Source organism: Talpa occidentalis, unplaced genomic scaffold, assembly GCF_014898055.3.
Source record: "Talpa occidentalis isolate TD23 unplaced genomic scaffold, MPIMG_talOcc4v2.1 talOcc4.11, whole genome shotgun sequence".
Taxonomy (NCBI): domain Eukaryota; kingdom Metazoa; phylum Chordata; class Mammalia; order Eulipotyphla; family Talpidae; genus Talpa; species Talpa occidentalis.
In genome coordinates this window covers 20,977,980-21,000,232 of record NW_023601104.1, presented here as the reverse complement: position 1 = coordinate 21,000,232, position 22,253 = coordinate 20,977,980, and the positions used below count along the sequence as shown (strand labels likewise).

The 22,253-nt window shown below is 37.0% G+C and overlaps 1 protein-coding gene across 2 annotated transcripts in view; it reads left to right on the top strand.

The window, feature by feature from the left end:
* The window catches only part of WDR72 (WD repeat domain 72), a 198,956-nt gene that overhangs the window by 2,443 nt on the left and 174,260 nt on the right, over positions 1-22,253 (top strand). For both annotated transcript variants that reach the window (XM_037502510.2, XM_037502511.2), the window contains exon 2: positions 19,862-20,026. In XM_037502510.2, coding sequence (XP_037358407.1) covers positions 19,862-20,026 — 165 coding nt within the window. The remainder of the gene's footprint in view (positions 1-19,861; positions 20,027-22,253) is intronic.

The window sequence follows — 22,253 nt, the reverse complement described above, 5'->3', positions numbered from 1 at the left end:
TCTACAAGCCAGGATCTTTTCCCACATCTGCATTATGCTCTTTGTGCAGTGTTCAGAGTTATTCTCAGATGATGGCTTATAAACTCTCTTGTCTAGGGAAAGAAAGGAGAAAAGAGGCAACTCTTATAACACAGTCATTCATAACTAAAACATTAGCTCTCTTATTTCCCCCTCAATATTTTCTCACCTCTTTTTTGTACGTAAAACTCCCTGCCAGTAGAATGAAAAGTATTCTCTTTATGACTTCCCAGCACTCACAGTATAGTTCCAGTAACATGCAGAAATAACTCAAAGAAAGAGATAGTACTCTGACAAAAGTAGAAAAAGGCATGCTGGGCCATGAAATGCTAAATATCAACCAAGAGAGGCTCAAGTTTAGTTCCAGGTTTCAAGTTTCCAGTTTTGTAAGAATTTACAGGGTTGAAAAGCTGAGAAAAAGCATTCCAAGCCAAGGGAAAAGTTAGGGTAAAGTATGCTAGCGTGAGTAGTGATAAAGGCAAATCGGGGTCAGGACATTGGTAAATTATTTTACCTCCCTGAATTCAGTTTCCTTAAATAGGAGAAAAGGATCATAGATTATTATGGATGATTTGCTACTGATTAAATCTTCAGATCTACCCTTACACCTCACAAAATTATTGGAAGACTTAGTTGCACATAGATTAGGCTGCTTGCTGCACAGAGGACAATTTGCGTGGTTCTTTCCGCTTCTCTTATTCTCTCGATCAGAGATAACACAATCCTGCGGCAATCCAGCCTGAGCATAGATGCATATTATGAAAAGCAGATCAAGAAATGTCGTAACTCTTAGAATAAGGTATGAAGTTATAGTGTATCTACTGCCACCACCCCAGTTCCCCAACCACTACAGGCTTTCCTTTGCTCAAGGCTGTGTTGTTTCAGAGTCTGGCTCTGTAAGATAGGAAATCACCTGCATGGCCCATTCTAAGTCTGCAAAGTTAGTATTCTACATTTGCATGATAGGATCTCAGACTATTTTAGGCCCTGTTACTTGCTTAGGTCATTGTTTTGACCTGAGTATTAAAGTGAGTCCATTTTTTTTTGTGGAGCGGGGATATTATTGAAAACTGGTTAGTTACTCTGGAGTACCAAAATGCAAATGGATTATTTTGGGAGGAATTTGTTATAGGCTTTTACTCTCTTGTGATTTTTCTTTGGTATTGTTAGCTCATATTTAAATTTGCAAGACCTTCCCTTTACATTACAGCTTGGTCAAGTTTGAATTATCTGTCTTGCAAATATTGTACAAATTTGCTGAAAAATCAAATATTTTGAATTTTTCCCCTTAGGCCTTTCCCTGCATAGATTTCAAAAGAATGATTTCCTGTAGTTTTGTTGCAAAGTCCTACAGAGTCCAGAAAATTTCTACTTGCTATTTAGACCATTAAAGAATTAAACTACTTAAAGGTTTTGGTCATGATCAGGGAAAAACTAACGGGAGACCAGGCCAACCTGTTTGCCATGGACGGCCTAGATGAGATTAAGTATTAACATTTTTACTAGACCTAGTCTGAGAAATAACTTTTAGAGGGAATTGTTCTATTTATTTATTTATTTTGCAGAGAAGACCTGGGGTATAGGCCAGAGGTGTGGTAGGGGGCAGGATTCACCAGAGACAGAGTGAGGAGTGGCACAGGTGGATTTACTGAAATAAGGGAAGCAGCAGGCAAGACAGGAGAGGTCTGCTGTGCTATATCCGGGTTAGCTCCCCAGCCAGGGATCCAACTCAGGCCATAGCAGTGATAGTGCTGGGACTTAACTTTTAGGCCATCAGGGAGACCCCTGAAGGAATTGTTCTTTTTCATCATTCAGTCGTGACTATTGCTTTAATTTCATCAATTAACTTGAATATTTCATTAATTATTCCGTGCATAGGGGATGATGAAATTGATTCAAGTCCATGGCTAAGAATGTCTTATGTTTCATGTTCAGATTCCTGAACACTACACTTGAAGTTCTGATTGATTATATCCAGGCTGAGGTCCAGAAATCTGCTTTTCACTGAGCTTAGAAGGTGATTCTGATGCTGATGATCACTTTCTTCTTTTGTAACCACTGCTTTTCCAGCATTTGTGTACATGTTTTATAGACTCTTTGGAGAACAGTGTGATATGTCTAAACAAACCCAAATACAAGTCCTCTCCTCACTTTTAACCAAGTCGACTTACCTTTCTCTTGTGGTTTTTAATCCATGAAATAGGGACTTGGACCAGATCTATAAATCTCCATGCTGTTGTTTAACTTGATGCCTCTCTCTCTTTTGTATATACCATCCAGATTAGTTTAAGCAAAGTCTTTGAGCATATTCAGATTAAGGTCCTTCTGTGAAGAAATGGAATGTTGAGTGAGATCTAACCAAAGTACTGTGAAATACTTAGATGCCTTTAGGTTTCACACCACCCACTTTCTTTATTACCAAATACTTAGGTTAAGAATTATAATGGATGGATGATTTCAAGGCTATGGACATGAGAAGATTTCTTCTATAGAGACCTAATTAGATATGAAGCTACGTTCATTTTGTAAACAATGGATATAAATTACCAGCTGAATATTTCAGTAACAGATCTTCCCTTGAGAAGCCTTCCTTGATCTGCTCTCCAGGCAGAGTCAGTGCAGCCTGCCCTGTGCCCCCGTGTACATGAATCTACCACTTTCCACTCTGTGGCAATGGAGATTCCACAGTTGCTGGGCATTTGGGCAAGGATGAGGGGGCCTTCCTCTCAGTCTCTAGTGGTGGTGGTGGCCAGAGTCAGTCATGAAGTAGGTTCTTCATAAATATTTGTTAAGTAAGTTAACTGCTACTTTTAAAACCACTATTAAAACAAAATTCACTTCTCTTCTGTAATATATTTCATAATTTTCTTTTGAAAATGGGAAAGACTCTGCTTATGTTACATACTAATCTTGGAATAATAAAATATATTCAATTGCAATGATTCTTTAGAAACTGAAAATAAAAGTGGCACACAGCCGCTTTTTCTGCTCTTCTTGAGGCACTGGGAGGTATGCATTTATTTTATGTGCATTTTGATTGCCTACTGCACAAAGAAATCAAACAGGAAGAGCTTCATATTTTTTTTTCCCTGTGAAATCGCACAGTTAAGCCAAGTCAGAACAACTCTCTTGAATAGTTAATATCTGTGGAGTGGAGGAGAAAATTATTTTCTGCCCTCCATGTTGATGTATATAGAACATGTGTTCTGAGTAGCTGCTATTTTCACTGCCTCTTTTTCCAGTTGAAGTGCAACATAAACTATTTTAATTAATATTGTGTCACCAAAAGGGATTGAAATAGCCAATTGAATTCTACCAAGATAGAGTCTTTTGATGAAAACATATCTTTATTGATTGTGGATGAAGAAAATCATTCTTAAAATGAAATCCAGAGAAAAATCATATCCCTCAGAGAAAATTTCTGAGTGGCAGGCTGAGATTAACATCATAAAATTGAATTTGTGCTGCAAGCCTTTGATGTAATCAGCAGCTGGGAGATGGTGTTGCCCTTGCTGTGCTCCCTCTGATTGTGGTGAATTATTGTGTGGAATGAAATAAGTGTTTCTTATGTCCCTCCTCCAAGAAATACAAACAAGGTATTACTAGGTAGTTTCTTGCTAGTTAAAATGGGCTGGATCGATTCCAAGCCTCTTAGGCTTCATGTACGCTTGAACTGTAAGGAGTTGGGCATTTATTTATGCCCCAGGGACAGAAATTTCTTGATATTACTGGACAGTGACTTCTGTGGTCAGGAGAAACCCCACAGATCAGACACAAGAAGGAATCTCCCCTGTTTAGGAATTTTTTTTTTTTTTTTTTTTTTAGAATAAGCCTAGACCAGGATATATGAGAAGTGCTACATCTGCCTAGTTCAGTTGGCCTGGTAGATCCAGTCCCACCCTCACTGGTCTCCCTTGGCTCCCTCTGTTACCTCTTGCGACATCCACTGCACTGAAATCTCTGCATGTGGAAATCTTACCTTACACTGTGAGTCATGTTCTATAACACCAGCGTTATAGTGGGCTTTTTGGAAAACACTTGCCCATGCATGTGCTTTCACACATTAAAGAATAGGTTCTGTAGATTAAGTAAAATCTATTTATATAGTTACCCCGATTAAAGGATGATCCCACACCGTAATCACCCTTGAGGTTAAACATAAATTGTGTTTTGTTTTTAAAGAAATAAGTGGACTGGTCTGTCTGTGAATAGGAACTGTAAACTGTAAACAGGTAGCGGTGTCACTGCTGTGTATTCTGACTACTGAGCTCTTTCAGAGAGGGATGGACCAGACAGACAGACCGACCTAGGCATGTAATCCTAACCAAGGGGTTTAGGATTACCAGCCCTCCTCTTTCTAATAGCACTCATGGGAGGTGTGTAGACTAAATGAGATCACACATGGGATAGTCCCCAGCGCCATGTCTGGACTGCTCACAGTTTTACTAGCCGTTCGATAAACACATCATGAATTGAATTTATAACACTGTCTTAAAATTGCAAGAAAAAAGAAAGGACAATGCAGATGATGGGCGTGTGTTCTGGAATAAGGGAAAGTAGGAAAAGGCAGGAATAGGGAAAATGATATAAAGAGGTGAGGTAGGGGAAAATAAAAATGAGGAAGGACTTGTGCTTGCTAATGATAAAAGATCCCCAAAGATGAAAAAAACAGTTGCAAATGCCTCACCTTCTCTTTTTAATTAATGGTAGACTGGCTTATAAGCCCTAGCAAATATTTTATTAAAGCAATTGAATATTCCAGTAAGGATGAAGTTGCTTTGGATTTTAACCCTCAGGTCTTTTTCCTCCTCTACGGCTCTCTCGAAACCACCAAGGATTTTTGCCTTCATAAGCCTTCTTAAGGTAAATCTGTTTTGGACAAACTTCTACTAGGATCCTGGAGTGTGAGAACGTTAATTTAAAGTTTTCCTGGCAGGAGTGATCCTGTTTTGTGCGTAGAGTCAAACACATTAAAATCATGGGCATAGAGTGGTTTTTCCAAACAGGACTTGTCTGCAAAGGTCCATATGCCTGCCTGTGGAATATCTTCCATCCTTCCATCTGTTCAGTCTGGGAGGAAAAGAGGATTGTTGTAATGGCTGTGGACTGACTTCCAATGTCAGATTGTGTTGGAGTCTGGAGAAAGGAAGTAGCTGTTTGGGCCAAGGAAAAAGACAACAGACTCTTGGAAAAACACATTTTCCTCAAAGCGAAGCTTAGTATGAGGGCTACATCATCCACAACTATGGATGTGAGTGCACTTTGTTCTTTTATCTTAGGAACATTCATACCCATGTATTTTGCATCAGTTATTTACGTACTTATGACTTGACTTGTCAGATGTGAATTCCTAGAAGTCAGGAGCTTGGTTTTTCATCTTTCCTTTAGTACGTCTTTTAATAAATACCTGTTAAATGAATAAGGTGACATAGCCTTTCCCAGGGAGCCTGGCTGTAGATGGAAAGGAGGTTTATAACACAAAAGAAGTAGAGGACAGAATTTGGTATATGACTAATTGTGAACTAAAATTTAATTTGGACTAAAATTAAGTATATATTTCAAAATTGATGTATGTGTTATTAAAATCTACCTTCTGACTAGAAAGAAATGCCCTCTGTCAGATGGTGTATTGGTTCCTAGCTCTGACATAACAAAGTACCCACCCTGAGTGGCTTTAATGTACTGTCTCACAGTTCTAGAGGTTACCTACCAGTCAGCAGGGTTGATTCCTTTCATGGGTTGTAAGGAAGAATCATGCTTCTCCCCTAGCTTCTGGTGGTTTATTGGTGATCTTTGGCACTTCTTGGCTTGTAGAAGCATCACTTCATCTCTGCCTTCACCTTGCATGACTGTCTCCCTGTCTGTTTGTCTTTAGATTGCCCTGTTGTATACAGAATAATAATCATATTGGAAATCCCTAGTCCACAGTGATTCCACTTTCCTTATTAATTACATTTTTCCATGACCGTATTTCCAAATATGGTCATATTCTGCAGTGCTAGGGGTAAAACCATCAATATATGAATTTTGTTAGGCTCAATTCAATCATAATGGGTGAGAAGATAGTAGATTTATTCCACTTAACTAGAAGCATTGGTATCTTTGGAGTTTTATCTTTATCTCCCTTTGCTTACTTCATTCAGTAGATGGAATCTATTATACATTATTAGTAATAAGATGAAGGACTACAAATAACAGGTATTTCATCTATCAGACTTATTTACTTAGCAGGATTTATACACTGATTTTGAGACTGAAAACCTTTAGCGGTTCACATTTCTTAAATGCTTACTCTCTAGTGATTTCCATGCATTATCCAGCTTAACTCTCACATCAACTCTATTAGATTTATATTATTATTATTTATTGACATTTTATTGATGGGGAATTCAATTCACAGGTTGTAGGTTGTAAAGTAACCAGTCTGAGGACATATAATTAGCAGAGCTGGCATTTGAATCCAGTCCTAATTCTGGGCCTGACCTCTGGCTTCATGCTGTTTCCTTAATCGTGTTACAGCCAGGTAGGGTGAGTGGTATTCCCACTTTGTGGATGGGGAAAATAAAATTTAACATAAATTGGAATTTTTTGTGTCACAAAATTACAAATATAAGATTTGAGATTTTGAGCTTAGATGTTATTTCCCTAAAGAAATACATCCCATGTTTAAATTTCAAGTCCATCGTGTTTCTTCCCCAAACACTCTTGCATTTTCCTTCCATAGCACCTGTCACACTGTTGGTGGCTCAGGATATGCCTGTTCCCTAAACACTACTTCTTGAGGTTTGTGACTGTTTTTGTCTGTCTTGTCTCCCTTGAGTCTTGCATAGTCTCTGGCACAGAACAGATGCTCAAAAAAAAAAAAAAAACCTGTTGACTAAATGTATGTAAGTTAAGGCAAAGGAGCCAAGTAAAAGAGAGAACAGTCAAGAAATAAGGCTAGTAAAGGGAGTAAAAGAGGTGATAGAAGATGAAACCTGGGGCAAATATAAAAATATTAGTTTAGGAGACTAGTACAGATATATTAGAATATTAAGTTAAAAATGATATAGAATGTTGACATGATGAAAGGAAACTTATGTCTAAGTGCTTGATTCTCCTGGTTAATTGGAAGAAAGAATCATCAGCCAAGATTTTTTTCAGTGTGAAGAATTGTCTGAGCTGAGGTGACATTTTGAAAGGGTAAAGAAAAAGATTTAACTGGGGGAATGGATTAGAGACTTGTTTTCTAATATGATTTTAGGTACTACACAGCAGATTTTTATATTAATGGACAAGTATTTATTTTAATGAGTGTTTTGAAAAAATATAAACAGCACATTAAACTCCATGAATTATGGATACTAATGTTTAAGATAATTTTAAAAGAGAAACAATATAACTTGTTATATAATATATACCCTAAGTTATGATATATGTATAAGTTATATATGTTGTATATATTATAACTTATAAGATATAATATAGCATGTTATATAATTTAGTTTATTACTAAATAAGCTGAATAAATTTTTTAAAAATATATATTTATTCAGCATCATGATCAGAATATTATCTTTAGCAATCAACATAATGGTGTAAATTTTTTATTACCTTAAAACCCTTGTTGAAATCCTTTGCTCTTTCTACAGAACAGAAACTGAAAGAGTTATGCAGTCAGTCACAAATATAGTCCTTGGGTTTTTTTCCCATACACCTGAGTATCCTCAAAAATATATCTTCTTTATAGCAGCTAGGTTGCTGCCTTCACTGTGCGTGGCTGAGTTCACGTATTGGCTGTAACCTGTAGCTTCTCTATCACTTCTCTGTTGCTTATCTGCTGCTAAGCTTCAGTTCCTGGAAGAAATAAAAATTAAAAACTCCTATAGCAACAAAAATTTGTGATCTGACTAAGTATTGACCTTTACCACCATATGGACCAGAGCTTCTGCCTCCAAAATTTCCTCCTTCTACAGGTCCCAAATTTGAAAACTGTTGTAATTGTCAAAATCACTGTAGTCTCCGCTACCTTCAAAACTGCTTCCATCATTACCAACTCTGTACTGCCACCATATCCACCACCACCATGGAAGCCACTAAAGCAAACCACCACCAAAGTTTTCTCCATGACCAGAGTTGTTATTCCCATCAAAACCATCTGGGCCACCACGACCAAAATTTCAAGAACCACTTTTAATTTTTTGGCCAGATGAAGTACTGGCCATCTCTTGCTGACATGGGGCTTTCCTTTCTTCATAGTTGTGGCCATTCACAGTAAGGTATTTCTAAATAACAATCAATGGAGTTACAGATGTTAGGGGAACCAAATAAGGGATCAGGAAAAAAATAATGAAAACAAATTACAAAACAAATTAACAGGCTACTATTAATCAGAGACACTGCATGGGAGGAAGAGGAGGGAAAGGGATCAGAACTGTAGGGAAGAGCACAAGGGACTATGGTGATGGTGCACAAGTGAATTGGTGGTGGGAATTATATGGGGACTATACCTGAGAGGAGAAAGCATGCATTGTACAAAAAGAAAAAATGATGTAATATTTATATATATATATGTATGTATGTGTGTGTATAATTAAATATGTGTGTGTATAATTAAATTTAAAAAAAAAATCCTCAAATCCTGAAAAGAAAAAAATGATGGCTGAGACTCACTGTTTCAAAGCTCAAACCTTTTGATGAAGAGCTTCTGCAGTCCATTGGGCTCTTTGGGAGCCCCTAATTTAAACATGACAGAAAATAACATCCATGGACAGAAAATAACAAAGGGGGTTAATTTAAAGCAGTAGATTAGGCACATAGTTTCACAGATTGCACTGGATATGTTAAAGAAAAATAAACCTCAAGATTGGAAATGGGTATACAGAAATCACACATAAAAGAACAATCGTTTTGTCTATTGACAGGGTTAGTTAAAATCAATCATAAGATGACTCAGTTAAAAATCTTTGACCTCTTTGAAGTCAGGGACTGTGTATTTCTGTTCTTTATGTTCTCTGCAACCCCACCCACCACCTTGAATATATTTAGTTTCCAATAAGTACTTGTTAAATAATAAGTACTTGTTAAATTGACATAACAATAGACTAGAACAGTAGTGTATTTGATCATGTGAGATACTTCTAGGTTAAGAATAATTACTGTGGGGGCTTCCATGGTGGTGCAGCGGGTTGAGCATAGCACTGTGAAGCTATCTATAGCCTCTGCAGTGCAGTTTTGATTCCTGGCCTGCCAGGGAGATACCCACATGGCACGGCAGACCTCTCCTGTCTCACCCACTGCTCCCCTCAGCAGTGTATTTTGGTCCCTCTGCCTGTTATGCTCCCTGCTCTGTCTCTGGTGAATCCTCTCACCCTCCCGCACCTCTGCCCTGTACCCCAGCTCTTGTATAAAAGCAAATAAATCCTTAAAAAAATTACTGTGAATATTCAGAGAGTTACAGGTAGAAGGAACTAAAAAGAAGAAAAATCCACTTCTTAAAGCCCAAACCCAAGGTTTTTAGACACACGGTTTGGAGTTCCATGAAGTTGTTCACAGACTGAACAGAAATAGAAGTGGAGTCACCCAGAATAAAAAGAGCCTTCCCTCTCATGTCTCCTTTACTGTTGTGATTCTCACCACTTTGACAAGGACTGTGAATGAAGCACTCTTGGCATCAATATGTCTGTGTTAGGTCCTCTGCACAGGACCTTAGTAAACAGAGGTCAAGTTTGAAATTAGTACTTCTGAAAGTCTTTCACTCCCAAGCCTGGCAGAGCTGCTGACTGTGATAGAAGCTACATCCATGTAGTGACAGGGATGTTACTTATTGACAATTTTGTTTTTTACATGTCCAGATCAAACACACATGTGTTTGGAGCTTTAAGATTAATTTGCATATTTAATTTTCCCTTGATCTCTGGGTTATTTTATCTTTAATTTTACCTACCAAGGTAGTCCCTACCTAAAACACATTACTTTCTAGAGTTTCTTAAGTAGCAGCTAATCACTGAGTAAAAACATTTGGGGAGAGCTTTGCCTTGATGTTGGCTAGGGCTTAATTCTGAAATAGCCATGCTTCACTGGGTAGACCAGATGGAACCTTATGCTATTCAAATATGCCTTGGGCAGTCTTTGACTTTGTAGAAAAAAAACTTTTTACCTTTTGTAAGGAGTGATCTGATTACAATCTGTTGATAAAATAAGACCTTTTGCTTCAGGAGCATCTGCAAACAAATGGGCTTTGGAGGACAGGACTTCTAGCAGAAACTACAGGACAGAGGCATGCACCCTTAGGTGGCCCTAGATTTCCAAGGTTCTTTGCTTTCATATTCCCCTGTGGTCAAAGAAATTATCACTAAGGCCCAGACACTTCTCTCTAGCTTTCTACTTCTTGTTTCTTCGAAAAGCTCTACTTTGCCCTTTCTCATTTCATTGTCACTTGCTAGCACTGTGAGACTGGCCAAACTTCTTTACTCTGATCTGCTATCTCTTTGTTTTTTTTTTTTTTTTCATTTATATTAAGGCATAATTTATATACAATAAATTGCATCTGCCTGAAGCACAAAATTCGGTAAGTTTAAGCACTCCAACCTCTTTTAACCTGAACTCAACATTTACAAATAAAACTCGGTTGTTCTGAGAGTTTTATTTCAGGAAATGAAGTCATGAAATACTCTTTTTTTAACTCTCAGAGCACCAGAGGAATTAGTTTTGTGGAAAGTAGGTGGTATTATCCTCCACTTAAGAGATGAGATTCAGAGAAGTCACACAACTGTAGTTGGCAGATGTGAGATTCAGATCCAAATCTGGCATTACTAACTGCTATGCTGTTTTTGCATTCCTCACTGATGTTTACTCTTGTCAGGAGGTTGTTGTCAAAATTCATGCGTGGTAACTGAGGACTTCATACTTTTTGGTTTGCTGTCCTTAGTCAAGGGGTAAGAGATTTGTCTTACCTGGCTAAGCAGAGACTCAGTGTCTGAGTTTGCCCCTGAAGAAAATTCTTTATGACAAGGTAAACAATTCTAGTGTTTGGTATACCCCAGCCACGAAACCACATTGCATCATGCTCATTATTTTCCTAGCCTCAGACTAGTCAGAGAGATCACAACAAATTGTCAGAGGGGGGTAGGAAACAAAGTGGACAGGAGGATGGGAGCTGTATCTGTGCCTTATCTCTTCTTGTGTTTATCACTTATGGTGTTTATGGAGAAAGGCAAGGAAATGTTAATTGTTGTTTTGCTTCACTTTTTGTTTTTCTGAAGACCTAATAAAATAACGAAGAATTTTGCTTAGCAGACCTCTGAGACTTTCTGGTGAGGAAGTCTCTGAGTCATTTCTGTTATGATGTACAGCAGGAGAGTTCTAGGTGGATTGTTGTAAGACCTGGTTTTTGTTCTCCCTTGGCAGAGCTTTCATCCAGGGTAACTTTGACCAAGAAATCAACTTTCATCAGTCATCATGCCCTCATGTACACAAGGAGGGGGGTGAGTAGTGAGCTACAAAGTGCCATTGTGGTGTAGCCTGTAGTTGTCAGGTGCTCTCAGAGACCCGGTTAAATCTGGATTTCAGATAAACAATATTTTTTTTTATAATATTTCCCAGGCAATAGATTTTTTTTTCTCTTTAATCTAAGCATATACCAAATGTTGCCTAGGGCATACTTACTCGAAGAAAAAATTACTTCTTGTTTATCTGAAATTCCAATTTAAATGGAAATTTTTTTTATTTGCTGAATCTGACAACCCTAATGTGATCTGGAGTTGCTGATTAAAAGATCAGATAAAAAGATTTAGAAGTAATAATAACAGATTGTACCTTTTCATGACCAAAGACTCTAGTATATACCTACACTACTTTTGAGAAAAGAAATTGTAGTGACAGCATTGTAAAAGGAAGGAAGGAAATTCACAAGAAGGATGTTGCTGGAAAGTGAGAATCACATTTTTTTTTTGCCTATGGTGTAACATTGTGATTTATCTCCTTGTTCATTCACTCAGTAAACATTTATGAGTGCCAGTTATAAATAAGGAATTATGATGAACATTTCCTGCATGGAATCACCTAGCCTCACATTTATTCTCAAAATTAGTTTTCCTTCCCATTTTATAGATGAGGAAACTGGTGCTCAAAAAACATTTGCTAGTTATAAGGGCGAGGGGAAGATCAACATTTATCACTATCATATTGTCTCTTTTCTTAATAATAAATTATGTTTTTGAATTAAATTTATGGAGAGGGTGGTGTGCTGGATACAACCTAATGATCTACCTAAAACTCTATTTCCATCTATTTTGGTGAAGGAACCAAGAGGGAAACAGGTATCTCTGGACTGTAAATGCTATAAGAAGACTGGTTCTAGAGTTGGTATATCACCTTTCATCCACTTTCTTATCAGTCTTCAAGCTTTTTCCAGTTTCCAGCGAACTTTTACTCCATTTTCAAAGTTAAATACAGTCATGTAAGAAATGTTTACTGAATGTCACCTATGTGGCAAGCAGTGTGATAGGGACTAGGGATGAAACAATGGCAAAGACAGTGATCCTTTGCCACCTACAATTCACAGCTTTGCAAATGTTTCCTCCCTGGTGGTTTAAGGGCCCCTCTGAGTTGAGAGCAGACCAGAAAGTTCATATTGTTGAGTGGGCAGCCCTCTGCTCTTGCTACTTAAAAATACACTATTTAAAATTTTTTCTTTTAAAATAGAACAGCATGAAAGTGCTCACATGCTCATCATGCGTGTCTGTGCCATGGTTGGCAGCTCTCAGTGTGGCTGCATCACCAGGCTTATTTCTCAGTTCCCAGTGTAATTTTCCTAATCCAAGGTGATTCAGATTGTGAAGCTTTGCAATATTTATATTTCTAGACAAGTTTTCCTTAATTCAATGTTTTCCGCCCTTTTCACATCAAAGCATTAATACAGAAAGTGATAATCTTTGTACCCACACTGGGTGGAGGGTTTCAGTTTCTCTCATGCTTTATATCAACTTTTCATAGTTGACTAGGAACCACAGCATATGATGGGGAAACTGATTTAATTATCCAAGTAGAATTTTGGTTATAGAAAGCACAGAGAAATCTGTTGTTGAAATCCTGTGTCAATGAAGATGAAAACAGCAAGTATTCTGCAGATTTACTATAAGATGTCTCTTCAATTTGAAAGGCATACTAATCCAATAAAGATTTTTATATGGAACATCTCACTGTCACTATAGTACTTTCAAATCATTTTTAATAAGAGGCAATCTTACTGATTTCATTGAATATGGCTTTTTCTAGAAATTGAAACTATTCACTTGTATCGTGAATGACTTAAAAACATTTGCAAGTAACAGTCTGACACGTTCTGACTGAAGGCTAAAAAACAGTGACTTCTGAGATTTGCAGCCTTTTAAGTAGTTACTTATTCTCAGTGTGCAATTTGCTCAGTCTCACAGAATCTCAGTAATTGAAGTGATGGAAGAGTTAGGTGCTTCAGGTTTCTAATAAATCAAGGGAATTAGATAAATGATCCCCAAGGCCACTTCTTGTCCAAATTCTAGATTGATGGGCATTTATAATTATTATGTGCAAGGTATAATGATGGCATAATGTGTATATTTATATTCATATGCTTTTATTTACATCATTATATTTATTTATAAGAATATTGAGCTGTAGGCAATGCAGGTGATATTATCCTCCATTTACTACATATTAACTTTCAAAATCTGGAAATAGAGGTAATAAGCAGTAAAAGGAACCCTAGTAGCAGGTCTCTGACTTTCAGCTCTGTTTTCACTACACTACCCAATCTGGACTGATCAGGATGGGCACTGGTTGAGATCTGATTTCTTGTGGCTTTGGCCGTGGTGCTTCTTGTTTTCTAATTTGGATCTTTTAGGAATCCTATGACTATGTACAGTATTTTTCAATGAAATGCTTTGACTTGTTTGATTTTCTATACTCCAAGTACCTTGTCTTTTATTAGTGCCTAAACATTTGTAAATATTCACATGGGTGGATATTTGCTGGACATGTGCCTTTAGACTATAAAATATATTTCTATTCATTTATTCATTCAGCATGTAGATATTGAGTGCCTGCCTTTCCTAAACCCTTTTCTGGACCATGAGAATATAGCAAAGGACATTTCAGACAGAATTTCCTCTCTTTGGAGGATTTAAATCTCGTGAATTTGAAATGAATTCAATTTGAATAATAAGAAAGCAAAAATGTAATGGTGAAAAAGTTTGATGTAAGGATGACTGTTGCTATTCAGAAGTATGTGAGCTGAAGTTACAAAACCCGTCATTTACTGAATACTACTCCCTGCTCTCCATTATATGCATGCTCTCTTTTTACTCTCACTCTTCTTTGAACTAGGTATCATTACTAACTCCTGGTTATAGATGACAAAACTGAAGCTCAGAGGGATTAAGTGACTCACATTTAATTCCAACATAACTTAACATTCATACTCTTTAATCAACTCCCTTCCTCTTGAACATAGAGCTTAAAAACAATAAGGAAAATAATTAATTCAACCAAGATTTATTATTTTCCTGTTCAAAGCACTGTGCTTTAGGCACTATAGGAAATAAAACGACGATTAGGAAATGATTCCCATCTTTCATACAGAATGTAGGAGGGAGCATCAAGTTTGGTTAAAAGAGTATTTATCAAGTACTTTCTATGGCCTGGCACTATGCTAAGCAAAGCCTGGTCTCTATCTCTGGGGAGCAGTATCATTTCATTAGGGAAACATCAATGCTGAGCATATCATTTTAAGGGAGATACAAAACCAGATTACTACAGAGTGGCTGGTAATTGACTAGACAGTGTTGTTTTGCAATGATCAAGTTAAGAGAACTTTATTTTCTAGAGCAATGAGGATACAAATAAACTCACCTCAGAAATCATTTGTCATTAGCATAATGTAAGTTAATCATTACAAATATATTATTTCCCTGGCAAATGTTGCCCATACTTGTTTCTGCCACAGTTCTACTTAGTCTAGACTCATTTCCCTATTTCACAGATCAAGTTAAAAAGGTGACAGAGGGCCTCCCTGGTAGTACAAGGGGTTAAATCTCAGCACTATGAAGCTCTGGCACAGCCAATGCAGCATGAGTTTGATCCCCAGCCAGGGAGCTACCCACATATAGTGCAGTAGACCTCTCCTGTCTCGCCTGCTTCTCCCCTCAGCAGTGTATTTCAGTCAGTCTGCCTGTTCTGTTCCCCACTGTCTCTGGTGAATCCTCTCACCACACCCCATGCCTGTGGCCTGTACCCCAGTTCCTGTATGCATACATAAATAAATAAATCTTAAAAAAAAAGAATACCAGTCTTTTGTGATTTATTGAGATGTTTTCATGGACCAACAGGATCAGTTTTATAAATGTTATTTACATTATTTAGTAGAATTTTTTTAATGTCTAGTTGCAGAAATCTATGTATGTCCACAATATTGCAAATGCAAATATTGTTCAAACATTTTGTACTTACCTTTATTATCAGCTTGATCTAAATATTGCTAATTGAGGTCTGTAAAATCTACCTTTTTAATAATATCAACTTTATAATTATGTATGATTATGTTTTATTTTGAGGCTCTGCTATTGGGTATCTAGGGACTGGGGACTATTATCCCATTGTGGTGGGTGATTTTATCACTATATAGTGACTCCTCCCAATATTACTTTCACTTTAAAGCCTATTTTGTATAATATTACATCAGTTTTTTCCATTTTTCTATCCCTGATACATCCCTGCCCATTTCTTATTTTAAACCTCTCTGTTTAATACCTTAGGAATTTTTTATAACTGGGATATGCTAGGATATATTTTAATTGAGAATTCTTGTCTTTTAACTAGTAAGTTTAATTCCATTCATTGTAAATTATGATAAATTTGAAAGTGAATTTACCATTCAGTTTTGCATTTTCTATTTTCCATGTGTCTTTGCTTTATTTCTTCTACTAGACTGATGTTTTCCTTATTTCTTTTTACCACCCTGCAGGTTTTGCAGTAATACACAATACCTTTTCTTTAATGTTTGGCAATAAATTCTTATCTTAACAGAATGTGAAGCTAACTAGTATCTCTGCTCTCTTCTCACGGCCAGGAGTACATTAGAGTGGCTTAACACAGCTGCCACTTGCTCTTCTTTCACATTTGTATATAGAATTTGAGTTGACCTCAGTTAATCATCATCATTAATATTATTATTTTATAGACAATGCTCATTGAAAATTACTTGTGTGTCCTAATTTCTTTGCTCACAATTGCATTTTATATTCTACTTTTTCCTTTCTCTTTGATTTCATTAACATGCATTCCTAGAGTGTGTTATTTCATAACTGTAAAGTCACTCTTTTGCCCCTTAGTATCATGTTTTCCTGTTTCATTTATAAACTCATGATTTCCTGTTTTATTTAAGGAGTTGCAGTCTTTTTCTGGTATTATTTAACACTCAAGTTGTCCATCATTTAGCAGTGGAACCCCTTTCAAACTGATTTCTCTGTTCTTTTGTTATGGCTGCCTCACTCTGAGCATTTCCTTGCTTTGAACAATATGTCTCAGTATCACCCTGTCTTTTCCTTGTTCCAGACTTGGAATCAACCAATTTCTCAAGAAACACTAGTTCCTTTTAGTAGAGAAAAGTATTTGGAAGATGCTAAATGAAATCATTTCTTTTTTTTTTAACTTTTTTTTTTTTTTAAAGATTTATTTATTTATTTATACAGTCAGAAGCATGGGAGGGTGACAGAATTCACCAGAGCCAGAGCGGGGAACAGAACAGGCAGACTGATGAAATACACTGCTGGGGGGAGCAGCAGGCATGGCAGGAGAGGTCTGCATGCCATGTGGGACCCTCGCTGCCAGCAGCTGGGGATCAAACTGGTGCTGTAGAGGCTGTGGGCAGCTTCGTAGCCCAGTGCTCAACTGCTGCGCCAATGGGGAGGCCCTAAATGAGCTCATTTCTATTGGACTCTTACTGCTCTTAGACTCTCAGTGAACAGACATAAAAGGCATGTGTATGTTTATTTACATCTATTTATTTCATTTATTTAAAAAAAAACCCTCTAATAATAATATCGCTCCAGCACCACAGAGATCATTCTGATTTTCTTTCTTTCTGTATTTTCAGCTCCTTTTTCTGACAGTAAGAAGCCTGATTCTTGTTATCTTATTAATGCATCACTTTATTACTCTGTATAAATCAGGTTTCTGTCCATGATGCTGCTTATTCTCTTTGTGGGTATCATGCTCATCATTATATGATTACATACGCCCTGGTGGTACTGTTGCCCCCATGTTTGAATAACTTGCTCATCCACCTCTACTGCCTACTGTGTATGCTTATATTTTAGAGCACTAGCTCACCCCACCCCACCGGTACGTGCTGAATGTCCCTCAGTGTGCATGCCTGTCTTATACCCCTCGAACTCCAGCCCTATATCTGCTGCCATGACCAATAAATGCCCTCCTTCCCTAGTCCAGCCTTGGAGTCTCCTATGCCAGTTCATCCTTACCCAACATCCCACCCAAGCATCGCCACCCTCCTTGTGCTCTAGCCCTCTACACTGCATCTTCTTTCCATGTAAACATCCTTCTTATTCTGCATACACTTTGACCTCCAAACCAGGGGTCAAACTTCCTTCAACCCCCTTAACCCTCTTTGCCTTATAATATACCTGACTGAAGTGCCTCATCAGGTGAATTCCTTCCCTTCCTTGATCAGGCTCCAGCACTCAATACATAGTCTATTATTTTCTTGGGTGTTTTGTAATTTTTGACAGTGAGTTTCTTTGCCGCTGGGATTATTTGTTTCTATGGAAATCCTATGTGATTTTGGTCATGCAAATGACTTCTAGAATGCTTTTTAATAAAAAGATAATGTTGTTAAAATATAATTGATATGCAATTTATTCATATGCATACATATGTATGTTGAAAGTGTATAGTTTGATAAGTTTTGACACAATGTATAAACTCATAAAACCCATCACCACAGTTCAAATAATAAACATGTCTACCATCCTTAATCATCTAACTTCTCCCTGCCTCTGCTTCCTGTTCACAGGACGGTTATTATAAATTAGAATTTTATAGAATTTTACAAAACTGAAATAAAGTATATATTCTTTTTAGTTACCCTTTTCACCTGACACAATTAATTTTAGATTTATTCATGTTATGTGGCTCAATAGTTTATTTTTTATTGCTGAATATAACCCATTGTGTGGGTTACTACACCAGAATGTGTTTATCCAGTCACCTATGATGGACACTTGAATGTTTATAGTTTTTGATTATGTCAAATAAAATTGCACAATAAAAATCTTTGGATAAATACATTATTTTCTCTTGGGTAAGACTTAGGAATGGATTCACTGGATCTTGTTGTAAGTGTATGTTTGACTTCATAAAAAACTGCAAAACTATTTTCCATTATGTATTTCCACCAGCAATGTGTAAGCTTCAGTTACTCTGTAATCTTCCTAACACTGTGTGTGGTCTTTTATTTAATCTGAGATATTTTAATAAGCATGTAGTGTTTTTGACAGACTTCTACAGAGTATCATGGACCTCAAAACAGTAATTTAAATAGATTTCCTGACATGGAAATTCTAGTATTATATATAATGATAGTTTTATTTCAAACTCTTTTGTGTCTCATATTTGGTGTATTTTTCTTGAGAGATTTAGAAATATACTCCCTTATCTCCCTGTAGTAGTATTGGAGGGATTTTTATTGATGTTTCCCTTTCCTTGAGCAAGACAACACCATGGAGGGTTTTGCTTGCCATGCCTCTGTAGAGACTAACAATTTTAAATCCCCAGCTAAGGTTTTTGTTCTTCTAATTTTCTCAAGGGCAGTATAGGAGGTAAGCTTGGTGTTTCCCCATTCTCCTATATTTAACATTTTCAATGAGATTAAATATAAACTGAAAAGTCACAGAGAAAACATTAAATTTGTCTAAGGATTTAAAGCACTCTTCATCCTCAAGTTATCTGTATTTCAGGAAGGAACACTATTTCAAGAGAATATTAAATGCAGTGGTTCACAAATGTAATGCTCATATTATGAGTTATATTTTAGACCATTTTGGGTGGTACACGGGCAAACATTTTTTTTGATAATTATGTATTCATCCTAACCCTTGTAACTAACACATGAAGGTAGGGATTTTATGAAAAGTACTGCTTAGGAATATACTAAATACAATGACTTTCATATATGAGTCATTGACAACTAGAAACTATTGTTATTTTGGAAAAGATTTACTTTTTAGCAGTAATGTCCAGATATTTGTTACCTAGATGAGGTGACATATCTAGGAAGAGAGTCTTTGAAGCTGTCTTCAAATTACAGCTTCATTTTTCTGTATAACAGAAAATCACTCTATATACACAGTATGACATTTTATAGGTTAGTTTTCATATTCTACCATGAGTCAGAATCACCTATAGTAAAAACTGAGTATGAGATGAACAGGCTATTCTTATCCTCCTTGCCAACATCTGTAATCAAATATGATAAAAGATAGAATTAGACAAAAGTGGTCACCTTAATGTAATATATACAGATGTTTATTAATAATGCTATGCACCTGAATCCTGGCTAATGCTATGAACTATTACTTCAAAAAAATTTTAAAGGAAAATAATAGAAATGTCATTGTTCTCTGATCAATTAACTGGGCAAGGTAATTTCTATGCTTGATGACTGCCTTCTCTAACTGTGGAAGTGCCTTTCCCTATATCTCTGAAAGAACAGGTCATTAAAGTTTGTGTTATAATAAATCCATTTTGATACATGATCAGTTCTTCCTGATTTAAGAATGATGGTTGTATATATACTTTTTCCTGTGTCTAGGATTCTCTCAACATGAGGTCCTCCCTGCAGGCAGTGGTGCTCTGGGGAAAGCAGGCCCCTCAGCACAGTATCACTGCCATCATGATCACTGATGACCAGCAGACAATTGTGACTGGAAGTCAGGAGGGTCAGCTCTGTCTTTGGAATCTCTCACCTGAACTAAAGGTTAGTATAATTATTAATACTGAAACAGACAACATTCAAACACAGCTTGCTTCTTCCTGGGGTGACAGTTGATCTTTTGCATGTTTATTAAGAAGGTGTTTTTTGAAGTAATGAATTGGTTTTCCTATTGGATTTGGAGACAATGAAGTATCATATGATGGATCAAGGTCTACTGGGATATTATATCACAAATATTTCTAATCTTTGTCACCAGCTAAGTGTTACCCCCTATTAAGCGGTGCTGAGTTTTACTATTTATATCCTGAATTATATGTTTAAGTAACTAAACTACAGACATGTAAGTTTAATTCTAAAAATTATGGCTCATTAATCTAAACAAAGAGTACTCTTGAAAACCGCTATTAACTAATGAGTAATAACTTAATTATCTGGGTTTTTCTGTTGGTTTGGCCTTCTTACTATTCTTTTGATCTTTGCTTGCCAGTGATTTTTACAGATCACATCAAAAAGCTCTAAATCCAATTTACTATTGTCGTCTTCCTATATCAGAACCTGACCTCACCTAGGATTTGGCCCATTGATTAGCAATTAATTGTCCCCGTCCCAAGTCATAAACATTTAACATATTGGAATAGATATTTTCTTAGCTCAAGCAGCCTCTAGACCCAATTTGAACATTTAAACTAATGATGTACTTAAAGTATACTGCCCTCATTAAGAAGCCTTTTAAAGATCAAAGACTATTTTTAGCCTTTAAAGTTTGTCACTTTGAAACCTAAATTAACAATTAATTGTAATTCTATTTTATAGTATAATTAATTAACATCTCCCATCACTGAAGAGTTACACTACAGGGTTGCCAAGAACTGCGTAACAGACCAGCTCAGCTCACTGTTTATGAACACTCCTGAAAGGAGCAACTGATATTTTTACAACACTTGAACTTTGACAATTCATCCTTTCATTTATTACCTCTCATAGTTTAAATGCAGGCTCCTATATGGTTTTAAATATATTGCCTCTCTCACTCATATGGAAACATAATGCCTTTTTTTTTTTAATCTTCTTTTTTAAAGATTTATTTATTTATTTATACAAGCACTGGGTACAGTCAGAAGCACGGGAGGGAGAGAGAATTCACCAGAGCCAGAGCAGGGAGCAGAGCAGGCAGAAGGACCAAAGTACACTGCTGAGGGGAGCAGTGGGCGGCAGGAGAGGTCTGCGTGCCATGTGGGACCCTCCTCCGGTGGCCGGGGAGGAGCCAGGGATCGAACAGGTGCTGCAGAGGCTGTGGGCAGCTTCACAACCCAGCACTCAACCTCTGTGCCACCGGGGAGGCCCATAATGCCTTTTAATTGGAGTAGTTGCAATGGGCACAATTTTATAAGCTTAAAGAACTTAGAATACTGTATCTTTTTATATGTTTGCCTCATATTTATTCAACACACATTTATTGAGTGCATTTTATAAGTTAGGCCATGTGTTAGGTATCTGAGTTCAAACATGAATGAGAAGCTCTGGTGCTGATGCCCCAAGGGTGGCACTGTAGTCTAGGGAGGACATAAGTAATAGGGGTGCAGCTATGTTATAATACAAGGCACTCTCGGTGCAAAGTGTTCTGCACTGCACCTTCTGTGGGAGAAGTTCTGCTGTGTTTTCATAGGGGAAAGTCTTTTGCTTGGAGTTAGAGCAGTGGTTCTTATTGAGAGTGTTTGTAACCCCTTCCCGCACCACCACCACAGACATTTAGTAATGTTGGCAGACATTTTTGGTTGTTACACCTGGAGGAAGGGACATGGAGTAGCTAGTGGCCAGGAATATACAGAATCATGCCATCAGAAATGCCTATAGTGCTGATGCTGAGAAAACCATGCTTAGAAACATAAGGTAGGAATGAAAATGGGTTCAAGAGGGATGGACAAGGATGGACAAGGATTAGTTAGACTGACTTTGTTTTGGAAATTCACTGTGAAGATGTTTTTGAAACGCTAATAACAGAATTACAACATTGGTTAGTATGAATATGATACTCCATGTGAGAATTTTCCTTAAAGTTTTCTGTGGCTAACTATACAACCAGAAGGAGTGAATACCTCTTATTTGTTCTACAAATCTCAGCCTTAAAGACCACCGATTAACTATTATTAGCAGGGCTGTCTCTATACTTTTCAAATCTCAAGGTATTTTTGAGCCCCCAACAAATCCTATTGTTATCTGCAAGATAGTCAAGTGAACAGTTTGTCACTGATATTTAAATGTTTAGTGG